This window comes from Eumetopias jubatus, unplaced genomic scaffold, assembly GCF_037043125.1.
Source record: "Eumetopias jubatus isolate StellerSeaLion01/CBP00866 unplaced genomic scaffold, mEumJub1_p1.0 scaffold_5, whole genome shotgun sequence".
Taxonomy (NCBI): Eukaryota; Metazoa; Chordata; class Mammalia; order Carnivora; family Otariidae; genus Eumetopias; species Eumetopias jubatus.
The window spans coordinates 41,059,114-41,076,494 of NW_028274811.1; the positions used below are offsets into that span (position 1 = coordinate 41,059,114).

At 35.6% G+C, this 17,381-nt stretch overlaps 1 protein-coding gene across 2 annotated transcripts in view; it reads right to left on the bottom strand.

Moving 5' to 3' along the window:
• Positions 1–9,041: 9,041 nt before the first annotated feature.
• SLC38A9 (solute carrier family 38 member 9) overlaps positions 9,042–17,381 on the bottom strand; it is an 83,180-nt gene continuing 74,840 nt past the window's right edge. The window contains exons 12-15 of one of the 2 annotated variants that reach the window (XM_028119127.2): positions 16,751–16,864; positions 14,994–15,142; positions 11,195–11,284; positions 9,042–9,832 (exon numbers count right to left, since the gene is read on the bottom strand). In XM_028119127.2, the coding sequence (XP_027974928.1) occupies positions 9,667–9,832; positions 11,195–11,284; positions 14,994–15,142; positions 16,751–16,864 (519 nt within the window). In that variant the 3' untranslated portion in view covers positions 9,042–9,666. Of the gene's footprint in view, positions 9,833–11,194; positions 11,285–14,934; positions 15,143–16,750; positions 16,865–17,381 lie in introns of those variants that run through there. The other variant, XR_003611666.2, reaches the window with a different exon arrangement.

The following is a 17,381-nucleotide window of genomic DNA, read 5'->3' on the forward strand; positions in this document are numbered from 1 at the left end:
AAATACACCAATATTTTGTGTTTCTATGATAACTCAGATGTTTTACCATCCACACTTACTTGAAAACCACTGATCTGATTACACAAGGAAGATAAGGTTGCTTTTCCCAATGCACTGCCATGCTTCTCTTCTCAAGCTATCAAGCCTCTCAGTAGAAGGGGTCTGGCCCAATCCATGAAGTATTTTCAGGATTGTAATGATAGAGTCCTAAAACTGAGCATTTGTGTGTCACAGTTTAATAAAGTGCTTTCAAATACAGTATTCTAAATTCTTCTAAACAACTATATGAGTTAGGTAACAGAGGTACTATTATAACCACCCTATTTTGGAAAAGAGAAACCTGAGGATGAATTTAACTTCTATATGTCACACAGCTAGTCTGTTCAGTGAGTCTAGGGAAAAATCAGGATTAGAAACCAGTTCTTCTGTGCCTTACCTAGTACTTTTCTTACCACCCAAATATATATCTGGCCAGGTAAGCAAACTCTTTGTCAAATTGGAACGCCAATTTAGCATCCTAACAAGGAAATTCATTGTCTGTGCTGTCAGTGGTTTTTGACAAGGAGATGAGATGAAAGGGAGGTTAGGGCACTGGGAACCAGGTCCAACTAGTGCTAGGGATGGCTGGAGAGCTGGAAGTTCAGGGAGCAACTGGTGAGATATCCCCATTTTTCTACTGAATGAATTCCAAGTCTATCAAGGGGCCCAAGGCTTTTTTTTTTTTTTAATTCCTCCTTTTTCCCTTCTCAACTTGTCAAAATAAGTCTAATTCAAATAGACTCTGGGGGCGCCTGGGTGGCTCATTTGTTAAGCGTCTGCCTTCAGCTCAGGTCATGATCCCAGAGTCCTGGGATCGAGTCCCACATCAGGCTCCCTGCTCGGCGGGAAGCCTGCTTCTCCCTCTCCCTCTCCGACTCCCCCTGCTTGTGTTTCTGCTCTCACTGACTCTCTCTGTCAAATAAATAAATAAAATCTTTAAAACAAAACAAAACAAAACAAATAGACTCTGGGAAGCAATTCCTAATCACTCAGTCAAAATTAATCACTCTCTCTCCTGTGTACTCATTCGCATCTTTTATTATAGGACTACTCATATATTAGCATGGATCTGTCTCTCTAACTAAGTGGTATAGAAGTTATGGTAGCTTTCTGCCATTATTTTTATCAATCGGTAAACACTGAAAGTACTATTATGTGAGGGTCCAATGGATTTTTATTACTATGAAAAGAGATCCTTAAAGTTAGTTTTAAGTGATGAGAGGTTGGTGAAAGATTTTTTTAAGAAACAACTTTTATTGCTGTTTTCATAAAACATGATACATTTTACTTTAACACTTTAGAAAATACAGAGAAACAAGACAATAAAAAAAAATCCAGTAGTCCTAGCACCTAATGTTCATATTTTTATATAAACTCCTAGCCCTTTATATATGTATAAATGTGTATTTATAGATGTATAAATGTTTTTAATTCTATAGTTAACTGTAATCTCTCTTCACTAATATTTATAAACATCTTTTGATGTTACATTTATACATCTGCATCATCATTTAAATAGCTACACAGTATTGTTAGATGGCTATTCCATGACTAATCTCCTACCATTGGACATTAAGGTTGTTTCTAACTTTTCTACTATAAAGAATAAGAGATGAACATTTCTGTGTGTGTATGTCAGCATTTGTCCAATAATTTCGTTAGAATATTCCTCTGGAAATGAGTCAAAGGCTCACTTTGAAGCTTTGGTGCCTACTGCCAAATAACACAGGAAATCTGCACCCACTCGTATACCTACCACATGTATCTGAGTGTCCGTTTTCCACATCTTTGTCAGGGTACTATTATTATTATTGTTGTTGTTGTTGTTATTTTAGTATTTGTCAAGTAGAAAGCATTTAAAATTACTTTTCTTTTTTTGGCTAGTAAGGTTGAACTTTTTTGTCTTTAACAGCTTTGAGGGATAATTTACATACCATAAAATTCAGCCAGTGTAAGTGTACAATCCAATGACTTTAGAAATTATGTAGTTGTATAACCATTACCACAATCTGCTTTTAGAACATTTCTATTGAGTAAGGGACAGGTGAGTCTAGGTAGGGAGAGACAGGTAGGTGGCGACAGGAGTAGGGTCATGCAGGGGGCTACCTAAGCAGGCTCACAGAAATCCCAGATGTGTAAGAAATGGTAGACAAGATATTAACCATAGAGAAGGGAACATAACTAATTTATTTGGTTTGTTCTAAATAGAGATATTTTCATAATATTTACAAATCCACCTTTTTTGTCTTAAATGTTATAGACAAGGTATTTACCAAGTTCCCTGGTCAGTTTTCTATAAAAGACTGACCACAGATACAAATGTAGGGATCTGAAGGGGTACGTGCACCCCGATGTTTATAGCAGCAATGTCCACAATAGCCAAACTATGGAAAGAGCCAAGATGTCCATTGACAGAGGAATGGATAAAGAAGATGTGGTATATATACATAATAGAATATTATGCAGCCATCAAAAGGAATGGAATCTTGCCATTTGCAATGACGTGGATGGAACTGGAGGGTATTATGCTGAGCGAAATAAGTCAATCAGAGAAAGACATGTATCATATGACCTCACTGATATGAGGAATTCTTAATCCCAGGAAACAAACTGAGGGTTGCTGGAGTGGTGGGGGGGTGGGAGGGATGGGGTGGCTGGGTGATAGACATTGGGAGGGTATGTGTTATGGTGAGCGCTGTGAATTGTGTAAGACTGTGGAATCACAGATCTGTACTTCTGAAACAAATAATATATTATATGTTAAAAAAAAGAAGAAGATAGCAGGAAGGGAAGAATGAAGAGGGGAAATCAGAGGGGGAGACGAACCATGAGACTATGGACTCTGAGAAACAAACTGAGGGTTCTAGAGGGGAGGGGGGTGGGGGGATGGGTTAGCCTGGTGATGGGTCTTTAAGAGGGCACATTCTGTGTGGAGCACTGGGTGTTATACGCAAACAATGAATCATGGAACACTACATCAAAAACTAATGATGTAATGTATGGTGATTAATATAACATAAAAAAAAAAAAAAAGATTGACCATAAAAGCTGTCAGTGGCAACCCATTTGGGACCCCTTTCTCTCTAGAGAGCTTTCCTTTCTGTTCTCACCTTCCCTTAATAAATTTTCACTTCACTTCACCCTTTTGTCCGTGAGATTCATTCTTTGATTCTGTGAGACAAGAGCCCTGCAACACTATCATCCTAGAAAGTTCCCCCACACCTGTAACGGTTAATCCTTGCTTCTACACCCAGTTCCAGACAGCCATTGCTTTGCTTTCTGTTCCTATAAATTTGCCTTTCTAGACATCCCATATACATGAAACCATAAAGATGTGTTTTGCATCTGGCTTCTTTCACTTACATTATGTTTTTGGGGTTATCCATTAGCATGGATTACTAGTTCGACCCTGTACTTTTTTTCTTTTCATGTTTATTTGCAGTTTTTCCTCTGAGAACTGTCTGCTACAAAGGTCCTTGACCTTTTTCTACTGGGGCACTGAATGATTTTGCAGATGAAGAACATAATCAGTGTCATATTAAATACAGGATTCTGGCAGCACTGGGAAGAATGACTCTATGTGCCTTTCCAAATCTAGGACAATCAGTAAAAGTTTACTGCACTGAATTAGGTTTTATCTACATACAATAAAGGACTATGATATGGCACTAAGAAGTAATTTATTTGAATCATTTTAGTTTCCTCTACTTAAGGAGTGTCATAAATTTCTAATTTATTTTCTAGAAAATGTTCAAGTTAATCCTTAAAATCTGATTTTAGTTTAGTATAGTAGAAATAGATCCTTTTTGGAACAAAGCAGAGTAAATAAATAAATGTTGCTCTTGGTAGTATGTTTTCTTACATCAAGAGCCCTTAAAATGTTCCTCAGCTATCCTGAGATTCATTAAATAGCTATTGGACAATGAAACAGTATTCTTTGTACTCTTTATCTCTGTAAAAATTGAAAGAAACCATAACAACAACAACAAAACCTGCTGCAAGATCCACCCTCAAGTTACAAACTCTAATCTAAAAAATAAAAAAGTCCGATTTTGATCCCAAGTTAACCATTAATGAGTTTGTACCCCGTGCTACTTTGCTAAGTCTTGTTTGACTTCCAGAAATAGAAGCTCAGATTTGGTAAAAGTTAGAGTTCTTAAAGGTAGCAGAGAAACTCAGTTTGACATATGGGAGGGCACAAAACTTTTCTTCATTACACCTCCTTCAGCCTCCTAAATGCCCCACCCTCGGAGCAGTTTGTGGACTGACTGTTTAAAGCTAGAGAGAAGCTTAAGTCCTGGCTCCTCATTTGCATGGCTGCTTTCCTAAATTTTGCATGTATTTCCTTAAGAGGGAACTCCAAATTATGTAAGCGTCCAGCCCCACAAAACCTGGGTCTGCCCTATAATAAAAGATCTCTCTCACCTGTTCTGAAGGTTGTTTGTAGGTTGCTCTTTACTTCATGGGTTGCATGTCGATTCATTTCTGCAAGCCTTCTTTCCATGATTTTCCCTAGACATCCTTTTAGGAAATATGTTATGCAAATAATAAAGTGACAACAGAAATGATATACCTAGAATCCCATCACCTCAGCAGGTCACCCATGTTTACTCTCCTGTGGCCCCTTCCAGGTTTTGTCCACGTCTACATCATTTTATGTGATTACCCTAGGATTTTTAAAAGTTTTATCTTAAAAGAAAGTTTGATCTTGATAAATGTGCAACACAAAGTTGCATTTATTGCACCTATCCTACTTACCTCTTCAAAAACCTGTATGACATGGCTACATCCCAGCGTTCAGTGGAGACAGAGCAGCAGGAAAAGGTCAATGCCTGGAATTTCAGTGTCACCTAGGGAAAATGACCAGCTGCTGGTACACAGGAGGGTGGGAAAAGGATGCTAAACTGGGGCGCCTGGGTGGCTCAGTCTGTTAAGTGTCTGCCTTCGCCTCAGGTCAGGATCCCAGGGTCCTGGGATCGAGCCCCACACTGGGCTCCCTGCTCAGCGGGGACTCTGCTTCTCCCTCTCCCTCGCCCCCTCCCCCTGCTTATGCTCTCTCAAATAAATAAATAAAATCTTAAAAACAAAAAAAGGATCCTAAACTGTCAGGGCTATATCGTTTGTTCACTACTATATACTCTGTGCTTAGCACAGGGTCTGGCATTCAGTAAGAACTTAAACATTGATAAGGACTAATTCTGAATCTGGCTGAACCAGTTCTGTTTTTTTGGGGGGGGGTTGATAGAACAAAATTTTAGAAAATAGCAATTAATTTATTGCTTTCCATTAAAGTTGAATGTGTCTCATTAATTTGTGTATTAAGTGTCTGCTATGACCAAACAAAACTGCGTCACTTGGGATCACGTGAGGGTGGAAGGAGGAACAATCTAGAGAGTATGCTCTTTCTAGTCCCAATCCCAATCCTAATCCTTACTTCATGGCCCATGATGAATAAGGAGAATGGAGAAGTTTTTACTCTTTTAAAAAGACAGCCTTATTTTCTATTTGCAGAGAGTAAGGAAATAGACAAAAATGACATTGGGGGAAAAAAAAAGAAATTTTACTTAGGGAAGGAAGAAAAGTAGAGCTCTTTATTGCCCTTAAATAGCTCTGGAAGATTATGACACCTACCTCTTTGCCAGAAACTAGGGTACACTTACCTGAAATGTAAGTTCATTTTGTAATGTTCTTGTAGGGCAAGATCACACCAGTTTATTGTCCAAAAGGGGTGATCATTTTAGATTTTGGTGAACATAATCCAGCACATACCTTTCCTTCAGGATGGAACACTAAAGGAGGGCTCCTTGTGGCCTAGGGTGACAGATGCCCCAATCACTTAAATGACTTGATGTGACATGCACAAAGTCACTAGAGAAGTCTGACCCTGAAAAATACACAACTTCAGCTTCTCTCTGCCCTGAGGTCAGTGCTACTAGGCAATAGCATTTCCTGGTAAAATTCAACTAAACAAAATCCCGGAGTTGTTTTTCTTCAAAATAATTTTGACTTAATTTCTCCTTTCATATAAAAAGACAACAAATTACATTTCAGAGAAAGCTGTTTAAGTTACAAGGTTCCCGTCAGAGCTGTTTTGCAATACGTGTTTACATAATCTGAAGTGAAGTCGGCAGTCAACTGTGAAACTGGGGCCAGCCAGGCTGCCTTGTGCACATTTCACTTTGGATCACAACCTAATGTAACGTTCTATTGTTTAAGTGTCAAGTAGGTTTGAGTTTTGTTTTGGACATTCAAATTGGGATAAGAAAACAAACTGCCACCACCAGATTCTAAAAAGCAGTAAGGTCCATGCTTTGTAAAGAGAACATGCAGCATCAATATTTTCTGCTTTTATGAATGAGCTCAAACATTTGACATTTTGTATCCTGATATTTAAGTAAGTCATGTCTTTGGAGAGAAAATTTTATGCAATCTATTTGCACGACCCAATGTGTTACTACTTTTTTCCTGTATTAAGTAATTGTGCTTTGCTGTCCAAGATTCACAGAAGTGAATAGTGTAGTGTTACAAATGCAAAGAGAACAATAAATAATAACCAGAAGCAGTTAAATACTTTCCATAAAATTTCTTAGAAAAATATATTTATTTATATTATTTATAATAATATAATACTTATAATAATATATAATTGCCAAAATAAAAGCAATTATACCTTACAGGATCCCATATGACAGTGAAACTATAAAAAATCTAAAATTTTGGACAATTTTTAGGAGGCTGAGAAATGGGTTCTTGCTGCTTTACCCCACATTTCCTTTACCAGCCCTCTCTGAGGATCCCAATTGGAAGGGGTTTCGTTTTCTGTAACGGTCTCTTGCATTATAGTTAACTACATCCATAGTTCTTTACGAGATTAAAGTTCTTTTAGAATATGAATGAAATCTTACACATCTTTGACTCCTCCAAAGCACTGAACGTGGTGGTTTACTCAATTACTTATGGAAACAAATGTCAAAATAGAGACTGCAAACCATAAGTCAGTATTTACCTTTAATACAGTCCCTTTTTGTGGGTAAATTTATTCTTTACTGTAATACATTTTTTGGATGTGATGACAAAACTGATTCTGGGCGATTATCCACAGGTATCAAATGTCAGAGGACATTTCTTTGTTCTTTTTGGCCTAGTAACAGCCTACCATATTTTCATCCAGAACCTTTTTAGGGAATGTTTCTCTAAACAAGCCATTTAAAATTTTATAATGTCCTCAGTTGTATGTATAAATAAGCTAAATTTAAAGAAACTGAGGTTAACCACATCAGAGCAAAAAGTAAAATAAATTTAATTAGAAAATTAAAAAAAGACACAGAGAAAGTCTACAATTAATTATAATGTAATCCAAATGAATTCATATCTCATCATTCCAACGTGTGAGCCAGGACATACACACTCAAATGAAGAGCATCTGGCCAAGCTAAATAACAAGCCAAAGGTATCAGTTTCATGAGTAGAAACTTAAGAAGGCAAAATTATTCAGCATAAGCCTAATGTAGGATTTTGGAAGTTCTAAATTATCAAGTCTTTTAAAGAAAACGAAAATCAAATATCCACATTGCTTTTTAATTTAGTAAATAATGCACTGTCATATTCACTTTGATCATTACACGGACAAAAATATACCAAGTCATTTTTCCATGTGTTAAAACATTCAAGTACATTACTGAAAAGAGGCAATGAAAATTCTGTCTCTGAAGTTTTCAAAGATGAGGGAGGCAACTAGGGATAAACAGGGATTAAACGTGGGTCTCAAGGAGCTATGTAGCTTTTGATTCCTATGTCTCTAACTGAACGAGACTGAAGTCACGAAGATGCAGGAGAGCCCAAGCAGAGACATTTCCTCCATACGTATACTCTATTCTAAGAGGTTAACATAGGGATACAGATACTTAATGTAGAATCTTCTAATCAACCTGACTTCTACCAGCAGTTTCTGCTAACAAAAACTTTTGAAAATGGCTCCAATTACCGTGGAGATGAAGTAACATAATGTCTGAGATTGGCTTTAAAATATTACAGTGGAAAAGGAAAAAAAGGATAGATGAAGCAAATACAGCATAAGTTTTATAATTACTAAGTACAGGGGATGGGGATGTGGGAGGGTTATCCTATTATTTTCTCTACTTTTGCGTATGCCTTCAAATTTTCATGAGACTTTTACAAAGAGAACTTTAAGAAATACCACGATTTTTCCATATACCTGTCTATGGAATGGACAGAAAGCTTTCCTGAAAGAAATTATGGCTGGTCTCAATTCTTGGGTTCTTTACTAGGCTTAAAAAAGACCATTTCACCTTTCAAAAACCATTTTGTCTGTCTCTCTCAAAAGAAGTAAGTAACATAAATCTACACATTATCCTGAGATGTGGGATGTGTATTAACAAAATACACTTTTTAATGTTAGGCTAAAGTTAGAGAAATCTAACTTTTCAAGCTGAACATGAAGGCTGTATTACATGGAAGATATGGATTTGAATTCTGGTTTAGACTTTATTCAGTGAAAAAGAAGAGAGAGTTAATTTCAAGAATTCAGATTCCCTAATCCTTTTCTCAGATCCAAGGAGATTTTTCTTATGGGGATTTAACCTCTAACCATGCCAGTTAAGAAGTAAGGCAGTGTGTGGGGGGGTCCCCTTCTTGGAAGTCTTACCTCAAAAAGGATTAGTCCTTTCCTGTGGTAAAGAGACACTTCAACCCCTCACAAGATGCTGGGAAGGAGGCCTCACTCTTCTGGCCCCTTCTCCATTTCCTTTCTTCCCTGTAGGGACTCATGTACCCAACATTCTCTGCCATGCTTCCTACATGCTTCCCCGTTGGTCCCGTCATGACATCCTATGCAATGCTCAGGGATTCAAAAAGCAAAAGAGCCCTCTTGGGTCTATGGGGACAATCACACTGGTTCCCATGCAAAATCTGGCTGGGGGAGCTAGACTTTTGACCTAAGTTACTAATACTAGATTAGAAAAAAGAAGTCAGACTCAAAAAGCTCTCCCAGTTCGTTTATTTTGTGTAAGGTTCATGATCAAAGAGCCTGTACTGACATTCTTTCTTTCTCTCTTTTAAATAGAGATTAAGGATGCAGTTAAAAGTTCACTCATTTAACACTGATGCCATGGAGATTTCTTTTTACAAATGAGGTATTTGGTTTACTGTCCCAAACAGTACATGTTTGGGTAAACTGAAGAAATGGCCTAGCAAGTAATAAAATGAAAGTGAATACGTTGAAACAAAACAGAAATAGCATCTGGCAATGGTTGCTGTGATACTCTGAGAACCTTTACTGTAGTCAAAATAAACCCACCCACCTTATATCTGTAAAAAGCAAAAACCAACATGATTTTTCCTAAGGGCAGATACTTCTACTCAGAAAAGACAATGAGAATGAAGGGGTGGTGCATATGAAGTGAGACAAAGATCATTCTTCTTGCCCCTTTCTCCACTCTAATCAAAATTACTTATTCATGGACCACTATTCCCCCCACCCCTTTTTTTCAAATTATTTTAGGAAAACATTTAGAATTACAGCAACAACAGCATTTATAAGTCAATTTATGTGGAACTGTTGTCAAAGTTCAAAATGCCATGAAAGATCTTGAGAAGACATCGAGTATTTCACATAAAAAACTGAACAATCAGGTTAGCCAGGCCCAAAATGATGATAAAAATGTGAAAGATTAACTTTGGCCACGTCAGACGGTCTTCTCGGCGGAGGGAAATTATATAGATGAGAGATGGATATATGAATACAAAGGCCAGGCCGCATGCTGCTCCTGAATACCTGCAAAATAAAAACTTTTTGGGTTAATTATTCCTTGCAACTATACTACAATTAAAACCCTCTTCAGTCTTATATTGCAACAAAGTTATTTTTGATTCAACTGTTGTTGACCTAAAGAATTTGAGTTGAAAACATTTTACTTCCTAAGTTAATATAAAATATTATTTCCTGTTCATCTTTATAGCATCTGCTTGACAGAGTTTTTTATTCATCTCTCCAATCTCCATAGTTTTCTGTGTCTCCATGTTTGTGGCTGCTTCCTCAGAAACATCTGGAGATAGGCTTCCTATCTTTGATCTTTTATAAACTAATTATGCATTCTGAGTTTCTGAAGGACTGCTAGCATCTGCTTAATAATGAGAACAGATGAGTACCTCTGTGGTGTTCAGCATAATTATCAAAGATAATAACAAAAATACCTCAACACAAGACTGACAGAAGAACCCAAACTTTCTTCTCCCTTACCCTGTCCTCAGCTTAACAGAAACTTTAAATCCATTATATTCAATAAGCATCAGGCTAATACTCTTACTTTTATTTCTTGCTACTTTTTAAGGTAAGGGTCTTCAAAAAAGTGACTCAAGCCTACTTTCTAGAGGTTGAGGAAGAGAAATCAGATCACTGTAAACCCGTCTTCCATGAGAATCTGAGTTCACAATTTTATTCCCCATCTACTCAACCTACCACAATATTTTTAGAGAAAGTATATTAAGTAAAGACCCACCTGGAATCTAAACTCCTATCTAAACTCTTACTTTCTGACTGCAACTCACAGCAAAATTATGTTCTTGAGTAGAAATGGGTTAAAAAAGTTAGAATACAGCCACATTGAGATGATCCTTACTGAAAAAGATATCCCAGAAGAAACTGAAGGAACAAAAACTTATGGCCCAGGAGTAAATTCTGCATAAAATAAATGCAAATAAAAGTAAAAACAGCATAGTGGTTGTCTTTATTATAAGACATATTTCAAGTATCCTCAAAAAAAAAAAGTTACAACACAGCCTTAACAAATGACAGACCTCCAGGTACTCAAGAAGTTATACACTATATATTAAATTTTTTTTTTTTTTTTTGGTAAAGAGAAGGTACAAAGGAAAACGATGAGAAAAAGAAAAAGAGAAAGGGAAAAAGGGAAAGATGTTTAAGGGATAATGGGGCTTCTAGAATCAGGAAGAAGCAGTGTGATGGAAGAAAACGAGCACCTTAACTGACACCAGGGAACTATATTTGAATGTTACCAGTTTTAAATACTCACAAGAACTTCGTACAATTAAATTAACAACAACGGTAATATCAACAGGAAAAGCATAAAAATAAAGAACAATACATGAAGGGGCACAGTTCCCTTATAGGCTTTACCTTATGATTCCTCCTATGTTTGGGTAGAAACAGGCCATGATCACTCCAGTTCCCACAATAATTAGATTAAGAATCAGCACATGGAAAATGCTAGAAGTTGAGGAGAGAATTTGGAGGAAAAAATAAAAACAGGCAAATTATAACCATTAATATGAGAATAAAATTCATCATTAACATCTTTAAATGAGAATGTCTTAAACTTGATAATAAAATCACAGCAGAAATAGAAGGCAGCAATAGTATTCAATGCTGGTGATGGCACAGTGACCCTGGACCTTTTGTGCAAATATATGAATAGGTTAAAGATTTGTAGAACAAACTGGTAGTATGTATCAGAGTTCACGCTTTTTATTTTATAATTTCATTTGGAATATCTTAAGACAATAAACAAAAATAAGAAAAAAGCTACTAACATAAAGATATCTGTGGCAAAAACAAGTATCCTACATATACAGTAAGGTAACAACTTTCTTGATGGAATATATTAAAAATTATTCAAAATAACTTATCATTGTTCCCTAGATGGTAAATTCATCGAGGCAACTTGGAAAAAAGCTAACTAGATTTTTTACTACACAAGAAAATCTGAAAACACTGGAAAAAATATCAGAAGAAAATACACCAAGAAGGCAGTAGTAATTGTGATATGATTTGGAATTTGGAGTAATTTTTCCACTTTTCTGTATTTAACAAACTTTTTATATCTTACAATATTTTTTTGTATTTATTTTATTTTTATAATTAGGAAAATATATTAAGGGAAAGACAAAATGGGCAGGTTTTCATTTTTCAGATTCAGCCACTTAAAGATATTCAGTGTTCATCATGAATAGAAAAATAATGTAGATAAAATTTGATGCTCAAGAAATAACTCCATTTCCCAGAAAGATGATTCTTAAAAGAAATTTACACATCAAAGCAACCTTGTGAGCCCAAGTTATTAGGGGGTAATTAATCCCAGATAAAGATTACAGAGAGAATAAAAACGAGGAGAATTATTTACACAAATAAGTAGTCATACATCCTGATGAATTACAAAGATATTCAGGCTTCCAGATCTTGCTATTTATCCAGAAACTCCAACTTTAAAGTTGCTCCAGAGCTTTGAGACAATGATTGGGCCTCTGTTATTTCTGTATTGTAAAAGGAAACAACTTTGTGTATTTTCCAAAGAAGTGGTTCTCATAGTGTAACCACGAACCCCAGGGAAGTTCCCAATACCCTTTCAGGAAGTCACTGAGATAAATATTAATTTCAAATCATAAAAGACATTACTTGCTTTGCAAAAGCAACTGTGGGTAAAACTGCTGGACCCTTAGCATGGAAAGAGGCAGTTGCACCTACGTGTATTTTACACTGTGTGCCTTACTGCCAAAAAAGAGACCTTCATAAAAAAGTAAAAATTATTAGTTTTATTAAATCTCATGCTTTGAACACACATCTGTTTTACTATTCTGTGTGATCAGTTAGAAAGTACATAATACAGCATATCTGCTACACAGTGAAGTAAAATGGTTGTCTTGAAGAAAAGTACTTGTGCAACTGAGCTGGAGAGCAATCTAGCCCTTTTTTCCGAGGAATGCTATTTTTACTTGAAAGGCAGACAAACTGTGGTTCTTCAGACTTGGGTATTTGACAGACATTTTTTTTTAAATGAATGATTATGAGCTTGTCATTTCAAGGAAAACAACTAGTGGTATGTGTGGCCAACGATAAAATTTCAGTTTTCAAGTAAAAATTAGAATTTTGGACAGCTTGTATTTGCCACCCTGAGCTTGACAGTTTTCCAGTATTTAAGGACTTTTATGATGAAACTGGTGGCAGTGTTACGAATGTGGGTTTTGATATTATATAATGAAGTGTGGAAGATCTGCAGAACTCAGTGAAATGATATTTTCCAAATGATTAAACATGGTACAAAAACATGCATGGGTTAAAGGATCCAAAGTGTACTATAGACCAATGGGTTTTAATATCAGTGACTTTCTGATTCAATTAACTTCTAAGAAACTACTACTTGTTAAGATTTGGCACAGTATCAAAGAAGAATAACCACAATAATCTGAAAATGCTATTAAAAGTACTCCTTTGTCCAACGTGTCTATGTAAGAGTAGATTTTCTTCATATATTTAAATGAAAACAACATATTGCAACAGACTGAATGCAGAAGATAAGGGAATCCAATTATCTACTAGCAAAGCAGTAGATAGAGTTTTTCTATCTACTTTCAAAGAGTTTTGAAAATGTGAGGCGCTTGGCTGGCTTAGTTGGAAGAGCACACAACTCTTGATCTCAGGGACGTGAGTTCGAGCCCCACACGGGGTATAGAAATTACTTAAATAAATACAACTTAAGAAAAAAGTTTTGAAAATGTAAAACAAAAGTTTTTTTGGGAAACAATTACTTTTCATAAGTATGTTATTTTTAAACAAGTTTTAATTTTTCATGTTAAATATTAATAGATATAACCCACATAAGTTAAAGTGCATGGGGGTTCTCAATAAACTTTAAGAGTGTAAAGGAGATGCTGAGCCCAAAAAAGTATGCTCTGAAATATGCAGTCTGTAGAGTACTTGTAACTGTAGGATAAATGATAGTGTGTTGGTGGTGGTAGAGAAAGAAATGTAATGTGAACACGAAAGGGAACTTCCAGATTATTTCCAAGAGGAAAAAGCATTGCCACAGCCACCATTATGCAAAATAATGGCAGAAAACAGGAATAATGCATTTACCTAGCGTTTTTTTCTTCTATGACTTCACTGTATTATTTTATTTTGGGAATGTAAATACAACACAGGGCGTAAACACAACAGGAATCTCACATGTACTGAAATCCAATCCTCCAGATGAGCAATGTTATAACTGTAGCTGTTGATACTGTCAATGCTAAAAAGGCGGTACCTCTTGACTTTTGCTTTTACAAGTTTTTTGTTTTTGAACCAACGTATTTTTACTAATTATTTACTTAATGAGGGAACAGATTGCATCAGTTCACTTCAAAGAAGAACTGATGAAGACCCCTTGTTTAACTGGTTACTGTAAATGTAATTTAAAAAGTTTTTATCTGAAAGTTTTCTTCATTTAAGACCATTTATTTCAAGTAAAATAGGTTAGGACTGGGTATTTTTTACTAGGATGAATCTCTATTAAAACTTAATGTTAAGAGTAGAAGTTAACCAGGAATTCAAAATGAAGTTCCAGGGAAACTCTGAAGCAGTATATGGAAATTTCTCTTGGATGAGGGTAAGTAGCTTTGAATAGGTTTTCAAAAGGACTCAAAACTGCTCCATCACCAGTAAGAGATTAAAAATTACAGCAGTAGTTACAGAAGCAAATAGGAATTTTAGCTTGTTGTATATCTCACCTTCAATTTTAAGCAACTATGATTTAAGTAAAAATGCATGAATGTTAATAAATATACAAGTACATATCAATAACTAATAATTAAAATAAAAGCATTGCTTCTCATTAGCCATACATTGCTAATACAGGTACTATATACTACTAACTTCTTGGCAATGTGTAGATTAATGGCAAATAAATTGTAAGATAAATATAGTTGGTATCAGAGCTAGTACATAACTATACTAGAAGGAACTAACTTTAAATCATTCTGGTACGGAAGCAGCTTCTAATTTTATAGTACTTCAGGGAAAAGAACAACTGTGATCTACCCTTAGTAACCATTTTGATTAGGCAAATTTTTATAGCAAAAGGATCAGTCACATTTTAAACTGACCTGTTTGCACAGTCATTTGCTGCTTGGCACATCTTGCTCGTCAAGAGAAGAGCCCTTACCTAGGATAAATGTCACCGAAGACATGGCCCAATAGTTGAACACGAGCCAGATAGCCTAGGAGTGGGTATACAGTCATCATCTGGAACAGCAGGAATATCCTTGCAATGAAGGACAGGATGTCACTGCTAGGGAAGTTGTCCAAAAAATTCTAATCCAAGAAAGATAATGAAGTAATGTTAAAAATAAATTCAGTACGTACAAATTTATAAAACGGAATATCTTTTGGTTATTTGGATCACAGGTGCCACACAAGTTTTGGTTTGTGGACCGGTGCTCACCCACAAACTATATGTGAACTATTATTTTTCAATAAACTAAGTACAAAAATTGAAATTTTCTAGAAATTTGACATTGCCACATTATTTTATTTTATAAAAGTATCAGTTTGTAATTGACTTGACATTAAAATGACAAAACCTTGTCCTTCACAGAATCTCAGAAGCACTGCTCTGTAAGGTACAAGCATAAATCTGTTTTAATACATTCAAATGGCTAATTTAATTCGATGCTATTTGATCCTCACCAATTCTCTTGCTTTTCCTTCCCTGAAACATCATAGCACTTCCAAAGTAAAGATTATAGAATAATGTGAGAGTATATATATATCACCTATTATCATTATTATTTATAGCCTATAATTAAAAAGAAAAGGATTTATTTCTATTTCCTCTCATGATTTTCTCCATTTTAGTTTGGGATCTAAAAGGAAAGTTAATTACTCAGAATTTTTTTTTTTCTTTTCAAATACGAATACCATAGATATTCCTATTCCCAGGAGAGTGGGCTTTATAAGGGATTGTTCACATCAGGGGAATTTTCAGCAAACATTTGGCTGCCAAAGAACTTCTGGAATCATGGAAATCAAGAGAAGAACATTTCAAGCTATCATAACAGTAATAATTCAAACTTATTTGTCTTATAAAGATGAGAATATTATTAACAGTATTATGCTGAAATAACTCTTATAATTGCAGAGAGCCTGATGTGGGGCTCGATCCCAGGACTCTGGGATCATGACCTGAGCCGAAGGCAGATGCTTAACGACTGAGCCACCTAGGCACCCCCTCCACCACACTCTTACTAGAGGAATTTCTTCTGACTAGAAAGAAACTCATCTGTAAAATGCTATTTTTGTCAGTCACATTACTCTAGAAACTACACTGTTCCTAAGTTTATGATGGGTCAAATCAAAGAAAGTATTACTTATGACATCTTTCTTTATAAAATCTTTTCTTCTATTCTTTCCATCTCCCTCTCTTTTTAACAGCCAAATAGTCTTTCTTTGTTTTACTGCCTGCCACGGTGTACAAAAATGAGTGTTAGACCTATCACTGGGGACTAATGAGCAAAGACACCAGATTATCCAGGACATTTCCAGATCGAGGCTTTGGAAAATAAGGAGGTTGCATGTATTCCCAGCAGAAGGTTTACAAATTCATGAATAGCACCAGTAACAGTTTTCCAAATAAAGAGAAATACTATGCACATAATAAAAGGAATTATCTATTTTGAGTACCATAAGGGGCTAGCATGCAGTATGCTTTCTCGAGAGTCTCTTTAAAAAATCTATGGTGTATGTATTATACTATTTAGGGAATAGGAAACCGAAGTTTAGAAAGGATGGGGAAGATGCCTAAAATCTCACATGCAGAGTAAACAGTAGAGATGGTATTATAACTTGCTACTGTATCACCCCACCTGCTCTGCAGATAGGAAGGTGTAAACAATCATAAAGAGAGGGTACCTAGTGCCTTACCTGCTCTATGCAATCCTTGGTTAATGGTGGTGAAGGAAATGAAGCAAAAACCAGGACTCCAATATAGAGGTAAGTTAATGTCACCAGCATATAAGCAATGGACAAGTCCCTCACCTGTAAAAAGAGAACAAAATTCCCATAATACTGAATAAATTTGCAGTTAAATCTGCCTGAATAGACTAAATAAGAAAACTCACAAATTCAAGATTTATCTTTTGGCTGTGTGTGTTTTTATGTACATGCCTTCTAGGTATCCAATCTGTTCACAGAAAGTAGATAAAACAAAATTCACATACTTCACAATTAGTCCAACAATTTCTTTTTCTTTCTTTCTTTTCTTTCTTTCTTTCTTTCTTTCTTTCTTTCTTTCTTTCTTTCTTTCTTTAACATAAATGGTGGCTTAACAAAAAATTATGACTAATTTCTAAGGTAATTTATTTACCACATTACAAAATATTTGATTAAAAATAATAAAGCTAAGGGACAAGAAAGCAAAAACAAGCCACCTTCAGTATGACCTACAGAATTAAAAACATTTTTCTTTCAGTAAATTGACTTTGTTAAACCATCAAAGCATGCCCTGGCTGAAAGAAACTGGTACAGTATTAAAACATATTTAATAAAGAAGGAA